The sequence below is a fragment of the Pteropus medius genome, unplaced genomic scaffold, assembly GCF_902729225.1.
Source record: "Pteropus medius unplaced genomic scaffold, Ma_sr-lr_union100, whole genome shotgun sequence".
Taxonomy (NCBI): domain Eukaryota; kingdom Metazoa; phylum Chordata; class Mammalia; order Chiroptera; family Pteropodidae; genus Pteropus; species Pteropus medius.
Window position 1 is genome coordinate 16,401,114 of NW_024350319.1, and position 21,105 is coordinate 16,422,218.

Consider the following 21,105-nt stretch of genomic DNA (forward strand, 5'->3'; position numbering starts at 1 on the left):
TGCTATTGGATATCTAAAATCATTCATTGACTTATTTATTCATCCATCAAGAGTTTATTGAGGGCATAGCGATAGAGCAGGCAATAAGTCTGGGCAGACCTTTTAAGGCTGAGTCAATATAGCTATGGATAAAATTATAGAATTGATATCATGTTTTCATTTTTCATAGTCTTTCGGTAGATCAGGTCAACATAAACAGAACCTGAGAGAGGTTATCTTTTAAACATCTGTCTGAATTGATGGGCTGGCTGTACAGATTCCAAGAATGAGGTTACATGGTTCTTTTTAGTTAAATCTGGGCATACTTTCAATGCCAAATATTCCCTTCGAAGCTAGCTGCCATCTCCTTCACAAATTCTCTCTCATGTTTGAAGATGCTGCTTTTGCTCAGTTATAAGACCCACATGAATATGTGGAGGAAAGATTTCTGTTATTCAAACTACAACCACACTCACATGAACCATTTCTGAAAGGACCCTCAAAAATAAGTTTTTGTGGAAGGCTAGGAAAACCTCCCACTCTAAGCTCTGTACATGGGCAAGAGGAATGAGGGAGATTCTCTGGGTGAGTCACAGCCCTGATTAAGCTTCTGATTTCAGAGGTGGAGAGGAAAGAAATTTATACCAAAGCACTCTTTTCAAAATGCAAAATCTGGGCTCCTACCCTTCCTTCTTACCCCTGCCCATGCATTCGCTAAGACTAGCAATGTGCAGAAGCGAATCTCCCAGTCTTACTGTTATGTTTTGTATATAAGTACAGTATACAGCTGTCTACTTGGCTATCAAAGTCATACCCTGATTATGCTTGTTTCCCCAGACACCTGTACCCTAAATCTCATTATCAAAAATTAATTCTGGGTATTGGGGGCTTAATCTTTCAGGTTCTCTTGGGTCATTTGATACCAAGAAACAACTGGAGCATTTACTGAGCTATTTCCTATTTATTTATAGTTCATCAATTCTTGATTCATTTCTCAAAACAAAACATTTTTACAGATTAGAAAACCCAGGTTCAGAGAAGTTCAATAATTTGTTCAAGGTCACATGTTAAGGTAGTAAATCCAGAATTTGGGTCTAGGTATGTCAACATCCAAATGCTCACCTTTTCCTGTCACGCTAAATTACCACGTTGCCAATATACCTTGAAAGACTAGACTCTGAGCTCACAAATTGGCAGCCTGGGGGCTAATTTATTTGACATACAAATATTTAAAAATTTGCATTTAAATGCATTTGAGACAGAGAAGGTCTGGCCCCTGATGCCTTCCTAGTTGCTGCTGGACTACCTGGGTTGGTTTCCTGGAAGCTAGGATTATGTTCTTTAAGTAGATGAAAGAGGAGCAAAGTCTTTGGGAATGGAAGAAGACAGTAGGTGACAAGGCATTATTGTTTCTGGGAGCAGTTAAGGGGCAGGGCAGGCTCCAAGGTAAGAGACCAGAAACAGCCAAACACACACACTTTACAATGAGGCTCAGGACCAGCCCCATTTATTCTGACTCAACTGCTCATGGATTAATGCTTATTCTCTGTATGAACAAATGATTCCCTGGTTATTTCATCAGAAAGGCATGCAGTAAAACTTTTTTTTTCCTGCAATAATTGTGATTGCTTTGCATTGAGTCATTCAAAATCCTCTACTCAGACTACTTGTCCATTTATGAAAGAGTTGACTGTGAAAGGGTTAGGGAAGAGTCTGTGCCCACACGAAAGCATTCTTTTTTTTTTTTTTTCTGGAACAGGATGAAGAAAATCATCATTGGGACCTCCAATAACTCTATTAAATTGTACTCAGCCTAGGTGGCTAAGACAAAAGTCTTTGGCACACGTTTAGTGTCCTGAGGTCTTCAGTTCCAGGCAGTAGTGTGCTGGTAAATGTGGGGAGAAATCTATGTACAATATACCTACATACGTTTATTATATCTTATTGACATAAAAGATGGGTAGCATATAATTTATAAATAATAAAATGTTCAATACTCATTTGTAAATGTCATGTTGCCAGTTGATTCTCACAGAATGCTTCTGTGTTTTTTCAGTGCTTGTGTATCTGAGGCCAACCTATAGTTGCATTTGACAAATCAGTGTAGTTCCCACATGCATGTTGGTTGATATTTTTTGTTTACACTAATGAGACAAGTGATACAATGAAGACATATATTGGAAACTTTGCTGGTTTGGCAATAATATGAGTGAATTCTTTGCAGCCTAACAGTTTTTGAATACTAAAAGAATATTTTTTCATTTTCCCTCTCAATGTAATGGCTACACACATGACTTACTTTTAAGTTTAATCTGTGAGATTACATTTTCTGTCACTTTCTTATGTCTAGACAATCAATAAAATGATAAATCATGCCCTGTTTTGTAGTGTTTGCTGATTTCTGTAATGTAAACATCCCACTGTGCCCAATTTCAAGTTATTAATGTGAAATATGAATATGGAGTTGAGAAGAGATATGCAATGGCACACCATTTTATAATATTACCACCATATCACATACAACAGATATAAATAACCTTAAGAGCACAGCAATGGTAAAATGGAACATAATTAGGAAGTAATGAGTTTTAAATATTGATTACCCTTGTTTTTAGTATAATAGTATAATTTATTTAATTGTTAAGTTTATATAATTGAATGTTTAATAATGACTATGTTTAACAAGCAGCTGGCAAAATTACTAAAAATTTAACAATTGGCCCTCATAAAGTGGTAGGAGCTGGCTCTAGCAAACCACTGCCCTACATAGGAGATTTCGTGGCTTTATAACACTTGGTTCCTAGATTTCAACGTAAGTTGGCTTTATGTATGGAGTCACTTGAAATTGCCTTCCACCCTCTGTTAATGCCATGAATAAGTTTAGCTTTAAAAGTTGCCCCTTGTAACTTCTGCTTCCTCATGGGTGGACAAACTCATTGGGGATTAACCTTTAATGAGTTTATGAAATACACTGATGGTCAAGGTATCATGAACTCTTGGAAGGAATGATGGCAAACTGGATTTGCTACACAGGAGCCTAAATTCATTAAAGCTCTCAAACATACAAGAGAAGGTGATGGGGTTTCCCTTTTCACATGGACTGACGGGAAGCTTAAAGTCTGAATGTCCTATGAGTAAACAAGGAAATGAGAATCCATGGTCTGCATTCTTAAACTTGGCTTCAGTTCAAATCATTGTTTCCCACTTTACATCACCTTTTCCTTTTATTTCTGGTTATTTTGCTATGGTTTACGCATCTTTTTAAGCCGCTGTTACAAAATTTGGTGAGGTAAGATATATAATTTCAACTAGTTCTTCTAAAAACATTTTTCTAATTATTAACAACAATACATATCATAAACAAAATTACAAGTTTCATATAAAAGATTCAAATACAAAAAGTTAAAGTACTGTTGGACTTAGCATAACTGAATACATTCGTCAAAACTCATTGAATTGTACATTTAAAATTTGTAAATTTTACTGTATGGAAATTATATTTCAATAAAGCTGATTTTAAAAAATTGAAGTCCACACAGTGTAAATATATATGTGCCTTACTGTTAAAGTGTACAGCTGAAACTTATTGGATTTCGATAACCAATGTCACCATAAAAAAAAATAAATAAATTGAAAAATAAATAAATAAAAATAAAATAAATTAAAAAATTGAAGTCCTCTTTCTCCCCGCTCTGTCCCATTTTCTATCTCTTCTTCCTTTCCTTATGGGTAACCACTGTTAAAATTCAATATGGGTCCTTTAGGTCTTTTTTTTTATATACATACATGCTCAAAATAAAACTTGTTTACCACACCCCACCACCGAATTTGTTAGTGAAGGAGCCTGAACATCCCAATTCAGAGGCCACATACTCCACTTCCCTCAAAGGCTGGTTGGCTCTGCATCCATGAAGGCAGTAACATATGACTTTGTTACTCAATTTCTGTGATTGTATCACATTTATTACATTTTTGCTCATGTACACTAAGTAGTCCCAATGCCTGAAAATAATATGTTACACAAAAATCTAATAAATATTGGGACTGTATATAACTGTTTAATTCCCTGCTACTGAAAAACACTGTTGCTGGCATGGACTACTTGATGTTTAAGAGTCACTGCTGTCCCTAAATGCATCAGGGAGAAGTACCTTAACTATGATGTGCTCAAAAATTGAAATTTCTGTGAAACAGAGTTGACAGATCTCCTTCATATTTCAGGATGGGGTTTCTTAACTTCGCACTATTGACATTTTGGGCTGGATAATTCTTTGGGTGGGGCCTGTCCTGTGTATTGTAGGATGTTTAGCATCCACTATATGCCAGTAGCATCCCCCCACAAACCTCCATATTGTGACAAAAATATTTCCAGACATTGCTGATTGCTCTTGGGGAACAAAGTTGCCTCTGGCTGAGAACCACTGTCTTTAGGAGAAAGCCATAAAATCTACTCATATGTTAGGAAAAGACCAAATTCATGGGAAATAAGAAGGAAAATAAAAAAAGAAAGAGAAAGAAATCAAACTTCCAAATAAGTATACTGTTTACTCTTCTGTTCTTCCTCTAAATTAATAAAATCCTTGAAAGGAAATAAATTGGTATTTAAGAAAACAGTTGTCTCCACATGTCTTTTATAAGACACCCCTGCAAATGACTACAACTAAGCCATTACTAATGAAAACAGCCATCTCTACTTTGCCTACTCTTGTGTGAGGACTTTCAAGTTTTATATTTCTGAAATGGAGAGGAGAAATCTTGGTTTCTGTCTGGATATGGGTTTTGTTAGTGTCAGATAATGAATGTCAATAAGGTACTCTGAGCACCAGGGAAAGTGATGTCATTTTATAGAAAATTAAGAATTATAAGTTTAAGAACTAGGCAGGAATTTGGAAACTATCAAGTCCATTTCTCTTTTACAGAAGCTTAGAGAGATGAAAAACTAAGTGCTTTCCCTAAAACCACACACAGATAGTAGGCTGCAAAGTGAAAACTAGTCCCTAGGTCTCATGACTCAGTCCCGGCCTTTTCTATTGGTCTTAGTTTGGTGGAGAGAATTTAAGAGGGACCGAGAGGAACAATGTCAGCCCCTCCCCACTCTCCTTCTTCTCTCCCAAGTCAAGAGATTTCTCTTCTCCTCAAGATCAAAATAAGATTGTCTTGCACCTCTATTCCTTGATTTGTGGAATGTCTTAGGCCAGTGGTTCTCTGGGGAGCTTTTAAAAAAATACAGCTTTCTGGACCCCAACCATAGAGATTTTTTATTTACTTGGCCTTGAGTGGAGTGAAACATCAGTATTTCTTTTTTAAATGATCCCCCAGGTGACTCTAATATGTAGACAGAATTGAGAACCACTATCTGTGCCCTCTCCATAATTTCCACCAATTTTGGGGATAGAAGGTGGGAGGGCGAAAGGAGGTAGCTTATGTTCTCATGTTATCTCTGGCCCCAGCTTCCACTGAATTAGATCCATTTGAAGAACACTGTTTACAGGTGTTACCTCTCTTTTAAACCATGCCAGCATAAGCGGAGACATCAGTCTTTGTCTCAAACAAAACAAAACAAAACAAAACAAAACAAACCCCTACTCTCATAGGGTAATAGATTCTTCTCAAGTTTGGCAGATTGGAATATGGCAGTAATATAAACACTTAAATTGAATACAAAATGCTGGTGTTCCTCGAAGACTTGACAACTCTCATTTGTGGTTCAGACCTCTCTCCTTCCTTTTCTTTCCTCTTTCTCCATCTGAACATTCCCATTGCTTCTAACAGAGGACATTTTTGCTTTCTCTTTCGCTGTATTGTCTCTTGCTGATCCCAAGTCTCCAAGTGTCTCACCTTTCATCCTAAAGGACTTACATTTTCCTAAACAAAGATAATCTTCCTCCTAAGAAGAATTGAGGGTTCAGCTCTTCCAAGGGTCTAAGTAGACATTGTGGCTGCTTCCATCACATCAATTTCCTGTTTTCTCCATAATAACCCCACTTTTCATTTGTGTACCCACACCTTCCTGTAAAGCCGACATAATTGGGGGGAAGCTAATTCTACCCCTGACTCTAAGATTGCGACTCTAGGCCAGAGGTTCCTTTCTTGATTCACAGTACCCTTAGGTCTCAGTAATATATTCATGGTGTCTCTAAGTCAAAACAAAACAAACAAAACCCCAAAACAAACAACCCCTCAAAACAAACAAACAAAATAAACCCCACAAATCCCTCAAATCTAACACTTTTGTTTATTAAGTAGTTAGGCCCAAACAACTTAGTAGAATTGTGTGTGAAATCCGACAGGTATTCTTTCTGAAAATCTAAAATATGCCATAGCAGCCCCGTGAGTTTGCTGCAATGTCTCAACGTGCCTCAGTGCAGTCAGGGAATGTAGCTGCAGTATAATTCACCCCAGGGTTTAGAGTTATTCATTCAGGAATGAAGAGATGACTGATTTGGACTAATAAAAATGATCAAGATCTGAAAGCAGCTTTCTTACTTTTCTGAGAGGACTGATGTCCCCCTCTCTGAATGTGGGTGAGGAAACATGCAGCCAGAAATAGCTGGCAGTCTCTGTGCTCCCCTGAATAGGAGCTCATCTGTGAAAGGCAGAGAAGAGACAAAAGAATCTGCTTCTTTGATGGCATCTTTGAGCAGATGGATCAAAACTGCTCCAAAGTCTGCATTACTTCAGAACTATGTGGACCGATAAATCTTCATTGTTTCAGTTGCCTCAAATCGAGGTTTCTGTTAATTGCTAGTAAAGACAGTCTTTATCTTTATGCTTACCCCCTAAAGTAATTAAAAAAATTTCTTTCTCATGTGAAAGGAGTTTTGAGGTCATAGTGTAGTGTAGAGACTTGACAGTCATCCGGGGTCTAGACTCCCAGCTTTTGCTCTGCCCTACCTGAAATACAGCCCTTGTTCTCATGGAATGAAATATATATTGGTGCTCCAACCAAGACATTATTTTCTTTTTTTTTTAAGCAGCAAGATTTGAGAAGGGGAGAAGGTCACAACTCCTCCAGCACTTATACTTTCGCCTCATTGGGAAGTATTTAGTCTCATTGTTATACTCAGTACAAAGGAAGCTAAGAAAAGCAGACTTAATTCCAAGTGGCAATGTGTTCATTTAAAACTCAAGGTTCAATTCATAAAGAAGGAAAGTTGGAATGGAAATCGAAGAATAAGGCAACTAGCTGACTGCCATTAGCTGATTCAGAGAGTAATATTTCTTTTACATTCCCACTATACATATTTTAACCTCTGCCCATTTAGGAAATTGACATATTGTTTGAATTAAATTGAGTCAAGGTATTCAAGTCACCCCAGAAGCAAAGATGATTATCGAAAAGCTTCCAGGGAGGCACAATTACATCACAGGCCCTTTGTTCAGTGCCTTGCAACAATGCTTGACATGTGGTAGGCACTCAATACATTTTTGTTGAATGTTGAAGGGCTGAATGATCTTTTAGCAGTGCATTTCAATAATTCAAAATCTTCCTAAAATCTCTTAATGCAATTACCTGTAAGACACGCTCACTCAGACTCAACCTTCAGTGAAGAACAAGGAATTGTAATCAATACTGGTCACTCAATCTCTGACTTTAACCAGCTTTGGATGTTCTCCAGAGGCCCCTCTCAAATTCTCCCCAACAAGCTCAGGGATGGGACCAGACAAACATCTTATCCAAATGGAGACTGGGGAGATTGGGGTTTCCCTTTTTCTTCCACTATTCCTACTTGAAGAATGTGCTATCATGTTTGTTTTCAAGCCACAAGACTTCAGAGCTGAGAAGGAATGCAAACTTCTCTGTTCAAGTCCAAGGGTCTATGCACCTAATAAGAATTAGAGCAGTGAGTACTCACTGCAGATACACTGTATTTTAATATACAAATGTTATCAACAGTGAGAAAGACACTAGATGGAATACATGATAAATATCTTTTATTCTGTGAGCATTTCCCCCAAAAGACACAGTATTTAAGAGAAAAATTAGCTCTTCATAGCATTTGTATTTCAATGATCTAGTAGAGATCTACTAGATCTAATAGTTTTCTTCCACGCGACAGCTGTTTCTCTGAAGTGCCAGTTATTTTACTCAATATGATATTATTTTGAATGATATTAAGTGGCATTTTTGTTTAAGGACATAACAATTTACTTTGAGAATAAACTTTCTCCCCCATCCTCAAATGCTAGCATAGGAACTGATGCCTGGTAAATTCCAGACAGAGCCAGTGTTTCTCACAGTGTGGTCTATGGATTACCTGCATCTGAATCAGTGGTTCCTGGGTTCCATCCCAGTCTTGCTGAATTAGAATTTCTTGTGGTGAACCCCAGGAATGTGAAGTGCATTTCAAATGTGCACTTTATGTGATCCTTGGGTGCACTGAAGTTTGAAAACCACGAACTTAGACTTTTCAAATTAAATTAACATGATCTTCACACCTAAAAGGTATTATTACTGCTATTGATATTACAACTACCAGTAGCTAACCTACATAGAGCTCCACTTGCCAAGGTATGTATAAAAAAGGAAGTAAATGAATAGAAAATGTGCACAAAATGTAACAGATTTGACAACTTTCATTTAATCTCTAAATGTTTTTTTTTTTAAACCCTCTGTACCATGAGTCACCTCTGGATATGTGGTCACCGCTTTGAACTTGGTCCCACTTCAGAAAGAGATAAAAGGGAATCATTGTTGTAATCCATCTCCAAAGCTGACTTTCACATTTGTAGACAGATAGTTTCTGAGAAACATGGGGCCCAAACCACAGCATCCAGTGACCATAAGTGAAAAATAGATTTGGAAATATTCTTTAAGATTTCTGGACTCAGAACGCTGTGAAAGATGAAAATAAGGAGAAATTGCATGTGGTTGTTAAGAGCAGGCTAATACTAGTGGAATAGTTTTGCAGGAAAATGGTGGCGAATTTATTTTTAATCTGTTGCGCTTACATGCCATTATTTCTAAGGATGGTCCAAATCTCAGTATCGTAGCAGGTACTGTGCATGTTTTCCTTAGAGGCCTGAGAATAATTCACAGTTAAAATGTCACTTCTAATTTAGTGTCTACGTTTTACCATATGCTTTATTAGCCTTCCGCTGAGCAATAGGATACTCATCAGCACCTAAGGCATTTATACATGTGATTTCCATGGAGAAACGGTAACCCAAAACTCAACCATCCTCCCTCCAGCTCAACTGACACATTTCCTAATATCATGGGTACCGATGCTGGCATAGCTGAGAGTGTCACACAGGTCATGCTGTGATGTACTATCTCAGCCCACGAGGCAAGAATCATCTTGGCTTTTTTTTGCAGCCTTTTGCCAACTCAGTTCAGCCAAGAAACAACAGGAAACTGCTGGAGATGAAGGGCATATAAATGTTAAAGTAATTGTTTTGTCGTGCCTTGAGAGTGAGTAGATAGAAACAATAAAAAAATAAATGGAAAAGGGTAAAAGAGAGAGACTGCAAATTTGGATGAGCCACTGACTGCTGCCAGCGGAAACTGAAATGGGAGCCAGCCTCGTTAGTGTCTTACAGGCTTAGCCATCCAGTGTCTACCAGAGCTGCTGTCAGTTGGATGCATCTGAATATAGCACAGTTCCCAACATGTGACTCTAGGTCAGTGAAATCCAGCAATATACTTTTGCCAAACAATTTTCTGTAATTTGTTCCTGTGTAGATTAGTAGAACTGAATTCATGGTAACAGGGAGAATCTGAACTCTTTTCCAAAAATTCCACCAAAGCCACCTCATCTGGAAGTCATTTCTGAAGTCATTTTGTTCATCACTGTCCCCCAGGGCCCAGTACAGTGCCTGGTAAAGTACAGGAGTTCTATAAATATCTATTGAAGTGTTGATCTGTTTTTTTTCCCTCCTGAGCGCCTTCAGGTCCACCAGTCACTTCTCTAATAGACCTTAGCTTCTGCATGGCCCTTTCCATTTCCATGGCCACTTCCCAGTCCAGACCCTTCTGCCTTTACCACAGACTATGTGATTGTATCTAACTAGTTTCATTACTCCTAGTCTTTCTTCCTGTTAAATCACGACAGGACGATGTCAGACATCTTTCTGAAATACTGCCTTCGGCTTTTATACTTCTGCTAAGAAAACTTTGAGTGGCTTTTTTACAGCCCACAGACAAGAAAACCTCAATTCCTTGGCCTTTGGACCAGGCTCAACCTATATTTTGGACCATGACTCTCTTGCTTTCCTGGCACACACCCCCTTGTTCTAGACATTGTCTTTTGATTATAGAATAGATATTCTCCCAGTTGTCCTATTTGTAATGACCCCTCCTCCTTTGCGCCAGTATACAGCATGCTGTTCACTCAGACTTTGACTTTTGCCTCCTGTGATCACGCCGTCCTCAGAACTCTTAACACCTCTGCTAGGACCTTGCACCATTTATCAGGCATTTACCTTGTGTTACACTGTGGCGGTATTTATCTTTAAATGTCCTATCCTGTCCCTCCAGTTAAGCTGGAGGAGCCCTGAGGACAGAGACTGTTTCTCGCCCATCTCAGTGTCCTCCATGTTCGGGACAGTATCCTTCATATAGTTGCTGTTCAGTAAATATTGCTGTATGTGCGTAAGAAGCCTTGGCTTCAAGCTCAACTGTGATCTCCTTTCCATTGCCTTTTAAAAAGTCTTTTTGCAGAAAAGATAGTAATAAAAGGTTTTGGAAACCCTACCTTTTTTTTTCCCTATTAGATTTCTGTGCATGAATTAGAAAATGATGTCATTTGTTAGTTATCCAACTTAATAGTTATATATGTCACTGAAATCTTAAAGAAAAATGGAACTAGTTTGGAGTCATCTGTGGTTTTCTGTCCTCAAACAGGCATGAAGATGTTCGGCTAAACACAAGTCTTCCATCACCTACAGCCACTGAAAGGATGATATTACAGTGGTCAAGAGCCTACAGCAAACCTGCTTTGGAACTATCCTTATCACTGGTACTTCATAATTAAATGGTTGCTACTCTTTGCCAAGTGCCTGTATACCCAAGACAGTCTTTCACTTCGACTCATATCATGAAATTTCCAATAGGGAGGAATGAAGCTCTCATTCCCTAGTGAGGCTGATTCAATTTTTTTTTTTTTTTTCAAGTCAAGACTGAGTACAGGAGACCAGGGTCACACAAGGAGAGTGGGAGGCAGAGCCGGAAAGACAACCTGTGAATTTGGATTCTAAGTTCTCTGCTTTGCCCTTGTAGCCATTTTGGCCTTCTAGACAATTACGCTTCTTTAGTAGAAGTGACATGTTATTATTTTAAAAAGTTAAGTTCTTTTCTAAAATTAGTAATGGCATGAAGTTTAACCTTTTTTCTTTGCCACAGATCTTCACACATCAAGATCAGGTCTTGTTAGAGAGAACTGTGTGTGTGTTGGGGAAAGGGATATGGAAACATGAGTCAAATGCAAATACCCTATTCTCAGGAAATGATAACATTAACAATTTTTGGTAGCTCAGAATACTTTAGTAAGAAATTTTAGCATGCCAAATGGATTTAATGATGGCATTTCAGTTATTACCCAGTTAGGTATTGTATTTTAAGTTTATACAAAGTTGTACTCTAGGCAGCAAAAGGGTAAGGAGTTTCTAGCATTCTATGGCTTTAATTTGGATACTTGCTCTACTTTTACTGCTACTTGGAGTATGTTATTTTGTACCTATATTACATAGTGGTTGGCCTCTTCAGGTGCACATTATTCAGGTGCTATCGGAAGTTTTAGGAATCCTCGAAAGCAGAGGCTCTCGACTTAGTCTGTGCACCAGAATTGCCTGTGGAGCTTGTAAAAAAAGACTGCCTGGGCTCAATCCCAGACCCAGAACATCAGAATCTTCTGCCGTGTGTTTACAGAAAGTCCCTCAGGTGATTTTAGTTTATTTTATTTACTTTATTTTTTAAATTAATAATTTTTTTATGGTGACGTTGGTTAACGAAATCTGATGTTTCAGTTGTACATTTTAACAGTGAGGCATATATATATTTACATTGTGTATTCACCTCTCATAGTTAGATTTCTTTCTGTCACCACATATTTGACACCCTTTACCCCGTCTATCTCCCCGCTACTCCCTCACTCCCTACCCTCTGGTAACCACTAGTCTATAATCCATGATTCTCTGTTTGTTTGTCCTGTTCATTTGTTGCTTTTAGGTTTATATCCCACATACAAGTGATATCATGTGATTTTCATCTTTTTCTGTCTGGGTTATTTCGCTTAGCATGATTATCTCGAGGTCCATCCATGTTGTTGCAAATGGCAGTATTTCACCTCTCATGGCTGAGTAATATTCCATTATACCACAGATTCTTTAGCCAATCATCTATCATAGGACACTTCAGTTGCTTCCATGTCCTGGCCACTGTGAATAATGCTGCTATGAACATCGGTGTGCAAATATCTTTTCGAATATGAGTTTTCAAGTCTTTGGGGTAAATATCCAGTAGAGGGATTGCTGGGTCATATGGTAGATCCATACTTAGTTTTTTGAGGAACCTCCATAGTATTTTCCATAGTGGCTGTACCAATTTCCCAGGTGATTTTAAACCATACCTCTCATTAGGAACCACTAATTTAAGAACACTTAGAGATGTTTCCTTTTGCAAGCAAGAGTCTCAGATTGAAAGGCCCCTTAAAAGACTATTTGCTCAACCACCCAACAGATGCTGGAATACTCTCTATAGCATTCCATAGAGCCTGTTGAATACTTTTTGGTGTCCCATCATGTAATGGACCAAATGAACAACGGTTTGAATATAGTTTCCTCCCTTTTTTCCCCTGACATTTTCTTGTATTTTTCAAGAGAAAAAAAATAACGTTATGATTCCCTTTCTCCTACTTGGCCAGTATTGCCTTCTTCCTGCCTTGGGACTAGTGCTGAAATTCATCATGGCTGTTTTGGTCTTACGGCTTCAGATTATTTATTGCCCTATTATGCCAATGCATTTTAGTTTGGCTACCTTAGCCTTGCTGGCATACAGCTCTGGGAATAGTGTCAGATAAGGCAACTACTGCCAAGGCAAAGGAGCGTAAACAGTTGTTACAAGACTATTTGGTTTTATGTTAATTTTTTAATTCAGACATGGTAGTTTTTTAAATCATAGTTTTGTGGATCTGGTGAATACAACTAGAACAGACAACAAGATAATAAGACTAAATTAAGTCTACAATAAAATTGTCAGTATGCCCTTCATAACAGTGATCCAGCGTGGGAAATCTGTGGCTATACACCATGATTCTTTGTGACAACAATTAAAAATTCTTTCTTTATTTTTCCTGTTGATACTAGTTAGCTCTCATTTATCTCTTTGGTTTTTGCTATTGCTGTTCCTGTTGTCATCAAAGGAAATTCCAGGTAATTAAAAAAAAAAAAAGTACAAAATCAAAGCACATTAAGGGATTTTTCCATCTTCTTTTTTCAAAATATGATCGTATATAAAATAACATGGACATTTTTGGACATAAAACTAATGCTGAAGCTGAGTCAAAATGAGAGGAAATACTGTCTGAGTGACTTCTATTATGTAGTCTTTCAGAAGAAAAATGTGTTTGTGCTATGCAATTTAAATTAGCTGCAAAACAGCCCAAGTTCTCATTCAAGGAATCTTACAAATGCAGTTAGTTATTTCAGGAAGTAGGTAATAAACCTAAAAGACATTTCCGTCGAAATGTATTATGAGTATTTTAATTTAAAATTACAAGTCTACTGGAATTATACTTACTGTATTTCAGCTCCATTTACCTGATAAAGACAAAAATGGAGTAGTGACCTCATAATTCTTTTCTTACCACATCTTTTTAGTACTTCTATTAAAAGTATTTAAAATAATAATTCCTTATGATACAAAAGAATAGAATTATTAATAAAGGCCACTAAACAAAACTGCAGATGCCAAAAGGAAAAAATAACTGGTCTCCTGCATGGGATTAGGAAGGTGAGAGTGCTCCACTTGTTGTCCAGGCAGCAGATGGCACAGCCCCCTACTTGTCAGTACTACAGCCCCTCAAGCTCCAACTCTGAGCTCTGCTAAGTCAGCAACTTCCTCATCTGATTAGTTTCAGGAAAATTTTGGCTAAATGTTACTCCCCTCCCCGTTACTTCCCTGTCTCCTTTTCTTTGTCTTTCCTCCCTTCCTCCCTCTCTTCCTCCCTCCCTTCCTCCCTCTTCCTCCTCCTTCCTCCTCCTATCTCCCCTTCCTTCCTCTCTCCTCCTTTCTCCTCCTTTTCCTTCCTTCCTTCTTCCTTCCTTCCTTCCTTCCTTCCTTCCTTCCTTCCTTCACTTCCTTCTTCCTTCCTTCCTTCCTTCTTTCCTTCCTTCCTCCCTTCCTTCCTTCTTTCCTTCCTTCCTTCTTACTTTCCCTTCTTCTTTTCCCCTTCCCCCTTTCCCCCAACTGACTGGAGGACTAAATGCTATCAAGAAGATTGAGTTAAAAATCATTACTGTGAATTCCTCCCAATGTCCTCATATGACGGAGAGCACGTAATAAATCCAGATTCTTTCAAAGGAAGTCAATTTTGAAACGGATCTAGAAAAAGAACGGGTGGGATGTGATACAAATCTACCGTTTACTATCTCATTTTTTCCTCCCTTACTTTATTGAGGTATAATTAACAATTAATAATTGTATATATTTAAGTTGTACAAGGGCTGTGGGGTGGAAATGGGGAGATGTTAGTTAAGTGGCACAAAGTTTCAGTCTTCTTTTTTCTTAAAAAAATAAAAAACAGGTTAGTCTGTGGAAAAGACAGGCTTCATGTAGAAGGTAAAGCAGGAGTTTGAAAGTTAGACCTTAACTATTGGAGAATTATTTCTGTCAGTTAATCACAGCCCGCTTCCAACAATATAATGTATGCATTTTTCTTCTGAACTTAAAATTAAGAACATACAAAGTGGCCCAATGGACCACAACTTCCTTTCTCCTTCTTAAAGTAACCACTATCTTGACTGCTAACGAAAGAATAGTTTGTCTCTTGTTTAACTTTAAATGAATGAAATAATTACATATATATGTTTTGAAGACTGACTTCTTTTGCTCAAATTACGTTTGTGAGCAGCATTTCTGGCTGTCCAGCAACTGGAGCTTTCATATCTTTGAGAAGGTAAACATTCCTTCTGTAAGATACAAAATACAGGTCTATTGCTTATGTATGAATTAATTAATCTTACATTATTTTCTTTTATAGCCAGAGGGGCAGAATGAAGGAAAATGTTGCCCAGGGGCATGAAGGGAATAATAAAAAGTACAGGAGAAAAAATATAGAAAGGGCCAATTGCTCTAAAGACTAATTTTGCTTGGATAATAGTATTTCTAACATGACATGCTAAATATCTTTAGGACTTTGTTCAATCAACCTAACCCCCTGTACCTTGGCCATGTCAACAGTAAAATGCAGTAATAATATGTCCTCCTTTTTTGTCTTCCCTGTATTAAACATACTCTGTGTTAAATGTCTATTAAATGTACACTGTATTAAACGTGTTCTAAAAAGAATGTTCTGGGATTTTTAGCAGAGAGTTGCTAAAGTCTTCCTAGATGGACGATTTCACTGAAACATACAGTATGCACACTATTAAGTCTACTACAACCTAAACAGGTCTGATGACTATCTTCATAAGAATCTACTTCATTAACCAAAAATAGATTGTAAGCCATTAGAAAGTGTTTTAAATGCAATAAGAAACCCTTGGGCTCTCAGCTTTGCATAAATATGTAAGAAGTAGTTTTCAGACTCTGAAGGAAACAACTACTCTGCAAGCAGTGACAGATGTAGGAAGTAATCAAGCTTTCAGTGTGTGGCACAGGAAGGCACAATTCACCTCTGTTTAAATGCTATGCCCTTCAAAGAGATACCCAACTGGCCAGAGGCTTCTCTATAGAGACGAGACTGAACATGAAGATTTGCAAGGGAAAAACATATCTGGGACCGAACTCACATCTTTCCTGGATCCCAGCAAAAAAATGGGAAGAAAGGGATAACTGGAGAGAGGGGAGGAGAAAGGGGAAGGTCCACTAGAACCAATCTATGGCGAAATAATAGGAAAGACTTCCTAATAGAAAAAGAATGCACATGGGATGGGGTGGGCGACTAGGAAGAGGAGAATCAAGACCCAGGAAATCTGATTCTGAAACCATAAGATCCTATTCGAAATGCTTTATTTCAATCGATCTCGGTATTTTCACCTGTGAAATGATAAAAATAAAACCGACACGCTTTCATGTCTCCAAATAAGCAGTAGGATTTACCCCGCTACTAGTTTCACTGATTGTTCTAATAAAGAAGACAAAAATGTTCTCCATCAGCAGTTCAGTTCGTTAATCTGGATCTCACTGACCCACCGAGCGTTGACCTGAGAACAGGCCCTCACAGAAAGCTCATCATTCGGTTTGGTTTGTCCTCCTGTTTTTCACTGCAAGGTAAGAGGGCCTTTTTGATGTTAGGAACATGGCAGGTGGGCATTTGCCAACTCCACAGGCCCCTGGTTTAGGAAGCACATTTGCTGATGGAAATATGATCTCCACAGAATGCCTTTCTAGTCAGTGAGGCTTATTTATAACATCTGACACAGAAGGTTTTAAGGATAGAGCAAACACTATTAACACTAACTCGACTAAACATCACAGGAAAGAGGATTATAAAGGTTTGGCTTTCTTTTCTAGGTCATCAGTGGTCCTCTTTACTAACCGCAGGGCCTTCTCCGTAAAATTTTCTTTTTTGCAAAAGGAATGATGATCCAACGTCTCTGAAGCGATACAGACCCTTCTGCTCAGAGCCTTGTGGGGTACCCAGATTCCTGCTTCATGGGCATAAACTCATCCTCTTCCACACTGTTAAGTCCCTACCTTTTCAGACATCACCTGCCCCATCCAGCTGTATCTCCAGGAGAGCCCATAAGAAAACTCTTTATTACTTGGACCAGTTTGCTCGGATCTCATGTATGTACTTTGCTCAGTCTTTGCTTATACCATGTCTCCACCTGAAACAATCTCTCACTGAATCGCCCACTGCCAAAAATCCTTTAAGATCCACATCTAGCCCCATTTTTCTCCATGAAGCTTTCTCTGAATATCTAGTCCTCAAGGAGCTCCTTTCTCTTCTCTGAACGGTAGTTAGAGCTATTTCATATAACATAGTGCTAGTTTACCATATCGTATTATCTCTTAGTTTGTTATGTGTTAGTTTCTCTGGACTATTTGAGTTAGGGCACCAAGATATTTGAGTTAGGAACCTGGTCTATCCAGAATGGCAAATGGGGCTACTTTTTCTAATTTGTCTACCTAGAAAAGGTTTTTTTTCTTTTCTAATTCACATAAAGGCACAGTATGAGCCAGGTTCAGCCTTCTGCTTCCCTTATAATCAATTTTAGACACGTGTAGACCAACCATGGATAAACACCACAGTTAATCCCTATGGAGAAAAATAATCTTCCTAGACTCTTGAGTGACACCTTTCATCAAATTCTCTCTTTCCAGACACCATCTTTTTCATATGCTCAAAATTAACAAAGCTTTCCAGATGAAGCAGAATAAAAGACATTTTCTAAAGGAAACATAAGAAAGCCATCAAATTTAAATTCTGAGTCAGATTGTTCAGCAACAATTGTTAAAAGTCTTACAAATACAATCCATGATGCAGTTTGAGAAAGGAAGACAGAAAGGCCAGGTGAACTGGTTGAAGAAACTGGAGATGATGAATAGGAGAAATTCAGCAATTGAGAGGCAATGACTGCTTCCCACACAAAGTATACCAAGTCTAGCACTGTGGTACTAGAGTAAAGACTTGATAGGAAAAAATAAATAAATTGTGCACCTTGGGGCACACAGATTTTCTCTCTTTATCTAAGTGAGTTTCTGTCTTTGATCCTTTAGTAAGTCACGTAAGCCGTTGTGCAGGACCACTAGAGAGCAAGGGGTGGTAGTCCCAGCCCACTTTCTAGGGTGAGTCACTTGATCTAGTTCTCATCTACAAAATGGAGATAATACCACCTCTATCATTCATTCATTCATTCATTCATCCATCCATTCACCAGATATTGATTAAGGGTTCACTGTGGGCTAAGCATAAAGGAATATATAGGTGAGCAAAACATACATGGTGTTTGCCCTTATTTAGCATCATCATCTCATGGGGCTGTTAGTTACAGAGAAAGAAAATGTTTTTGAACTGTAAAGTACTGTAACATGGAAGGCCTTCTTCATTATCAATGAATTCCACTCTTGATCTAGCTGTGTAATCCTGGACAAGTCGTAATTTTTCTGGGCTTTCCTATTCTCAACTGTGAAATGAGAAAACTTCCTGTCCTAAAATTTAAGTATTCTAAATGCATATGAAGAAGTTAAAATTTTTAGGTACTTCTGAATCATGGCTTCCTAAAAGACTGTCATAAAATAGTTCAGATATACAAAAGGATAAAAATAATATAATGACCCCTTGTGTACGAATTACTGACTTAAGAGACAAAGATCACAAAGAGCTCTCCTGGTGGCACCCTCATCACAAATCACTGTGATGACTTTGGTGTTTGTTATTCTGAATCATGGCCTTTCTAGGAAACGTGGTGTGTGAGTAAGAGTGGTTTGTCAGTGAAGAATTTTTCTTGCATTTAGGTGTTCCTAGTTCCTGATGAATGAGAGGTCATGACAGTGCATGTCAGAGAAAGCTCAAGTACCAGCTTGTTCTCTCTCTGTCACCTCTGCTTGCTGCCCACCTAGCAGACAAAATTAGAAAAACTGTGTGGCAGGCATTGCTTCCTGCATTTCGAAGGTGCCTAGTTTTGTATTTACCTTGAGGGCCTTCTGTGCAGATTCACTGGATCCAATTGCGATAAGGTTAGGCCCAGCCATGCTGCAGAAACTCTTCAAATGCAAAACATCAGCCACTGGGACTGTGGAGACCGCATAGTCCTATGCATACAATAGAAACAAGCAGTTTGGCATTGCAGAATAATTCTAAAACTGATTTAAACCTGCCTGAAACATGCCTGCTCCTCTGGAGGCTGCCAGGGGCCTAAATATCTGGAAGAAAAACTGGAACCCACAGGTTTTGGTATTGCCAGTTAAATGAAGACTGCGTCTTAGAAGGAAGTACAGAGCCTTCTTCCAGGTGTGTGTGTTAACAGCTTTGTTAGTTGAGCTTGGAGTGGGCTACTGCAGAAGGATGTGCCTGAATATCCTGTGCAAACTACAGCCTCACACCTTCATGGGGTAACAGAGCTTCATGGGGGTTCTCGCAATTCCTAAGCAGTCTGGTGAGCCACCTATTAATGAGCAATAGAGTAAAGAGAACCTGAAAGGATGTATGGCAACACCTGGAACAGCTTCTAGCACATGGTAGGCACCCAAGTACAGGTGATCCTTGATTCCAGTCTGAAAAATCCACATTTCATGTTAGGATCAATTTGGTTTCTGGATTTTTTTTTTTTAAGTCATCAATTGTGCCATAAACATCTGTGTTGTATGATTATACACTGGGAGAAAGCAGAGGTCATGATAACTTTGGTGCTGCTGGGTAGCCCAATAAAGCCTATTTATTGAGAAATTTGAATTTGATAACTTCTAAAATTCTAGTAAACTTACAAATATTAGGAATTATTTTGTAAAGCCAGTGACATGTAAATATTATTATTCATGACCTATTGATTTAATGGGTCTATGAATATTTATTAAGTAATTATTCTGTGCCAGGCATAAATTATCTTTTACCTACCTTAAAAGTATCAGCCAAGATTTCAGCACCTCGTTGATTTGTCCTTTTGGAAAGGCCCACAAAAAATTCTCTGCCTATAATAAATGTCACGGAACATAGTGAGCGGGTGGCACCAGTGACGGCACACTATTTATTTATCTATAAATAACAACCTTAAAGCATTGCACAGTTCTTTCCTACCACAGAAGGCAGGCGTATTTATACTCTGACCCCTGCTTTTTTTACATAAATCTGATTTCAAACTATTGCCCTTAGAAATAAACTTTTTCAAATTCATAAAGGTGGAAAGTAGAAAGGTAGCTGCCAAGGGCTGAGGGGAAGAGGAACTGGTGTCACTGTTCAATGGATATGAAGTTTTAGTTTGGGAAGGTGACATGGTGCTGGAGATGGGTGATGGTGGTTGTACAACAACGTGAATATAGTTAATGCCTCTGAACTGTGCACTTGAAAATGGTTAGATGGTGAATTTTATGTTATGTATATTTTACCACAATAAGAGAATAAAGTTTTTATTTAGGAAATAATAGAATTAAATACATTAATAATCTGTGATCAGAAATTAAGTAATAGCAATGACAAGTTAGCAGTGCTTCTTTTTTTCCCCTAAAAGAACGACACTAGATATTCTTGATAAAGTTGGATGCCTTTTCTTATAATGATGATATAAGGGCTGAAGAAATCACCTGGTAAAGTGAGTTTACTGCTGATTGAGCTTCAGGTCTGAGCTGTCTTTAAAACTATACACCTATTTATTTCAAACCAAAAGATTAAGATGCCTGTCTATAAATATTAAAGTTTAGGAGGACAGAACTTTCTTCTAATTTGGCTTTTCTGAAATACTGTGATTTTCCTTCTCAGAAGGCAAAACACTAAATAAAAATGGTCTCCTAGTTATAGGCAAACAAACAATTTAGAGTAGAGAGAGCCTGGCAAAACATAAATGTGGGGATTCTTACCCTCTGTTAATTCTTTGGAAAGAATTCTACATGAAAGGAGGGGAAATTTCTTCAAAGATAAATTAGCATATTTTTGCCCCAGAACAGTAGGGTAAAGTAGAAGAGTAGCCATGTAGAAAAAACTGCTTGATAAATTTTACAAATGTTACTACTTTAATCTTTATGTCATACTTATAAAAGGGGTAAATGACATATGTCAAATGATATTATGATAAATTCTAATGGCTCATGTTGTTGGCAGACACAGGAATCTTTGGTAGCGAATTGACTTTTTTTTGGTAATAGTATGACTGCGTTGTCCCTTAAGAAAATTCACTACATGCAAATTAAGGTTTAAGTTAGGAAAATGTCTTTTATTGAATAAAAGTGGACTCACTTAAATCATCAGCTATGATTTAAAAAAATTAAATCTCCTTAATAAAATAGATTTATAAATTAGACCTATACAT

The 21,105-nt window shown here is 37.9% G+C and overlaps 1 protein-coding gene across 2 annotated transcripts in view; it reads right to left on the reverse strand.

Moving 5' to 3' along the window:
* Positions 1–21,105, reverse strand: part of DDAH1 (dimethylarginine dimethylaminohydrolase 1) — a 207,043-nt gene that overhangs the window by 13,526 nt on the left and 172,412 nt on the right. For both annotated transcript variants that reach the window (XM_039838728.1, XM_039838729.1), the window contains exons 3-4: positions 19,701–19,774; positions 18,779–18,898 (exon numbers count right to left, since the gene is read on the reverse strand). In XM_039838728.1, the coding sequence (XP_039694662.1) occupies positions 18,779–18,898; positions 19,701–19,774 (194 nt within the window). The remainder of the gene's footprint in view (positions 1–18,778; positions 18,899–19,700; positions 19,775–21,105) is intronic.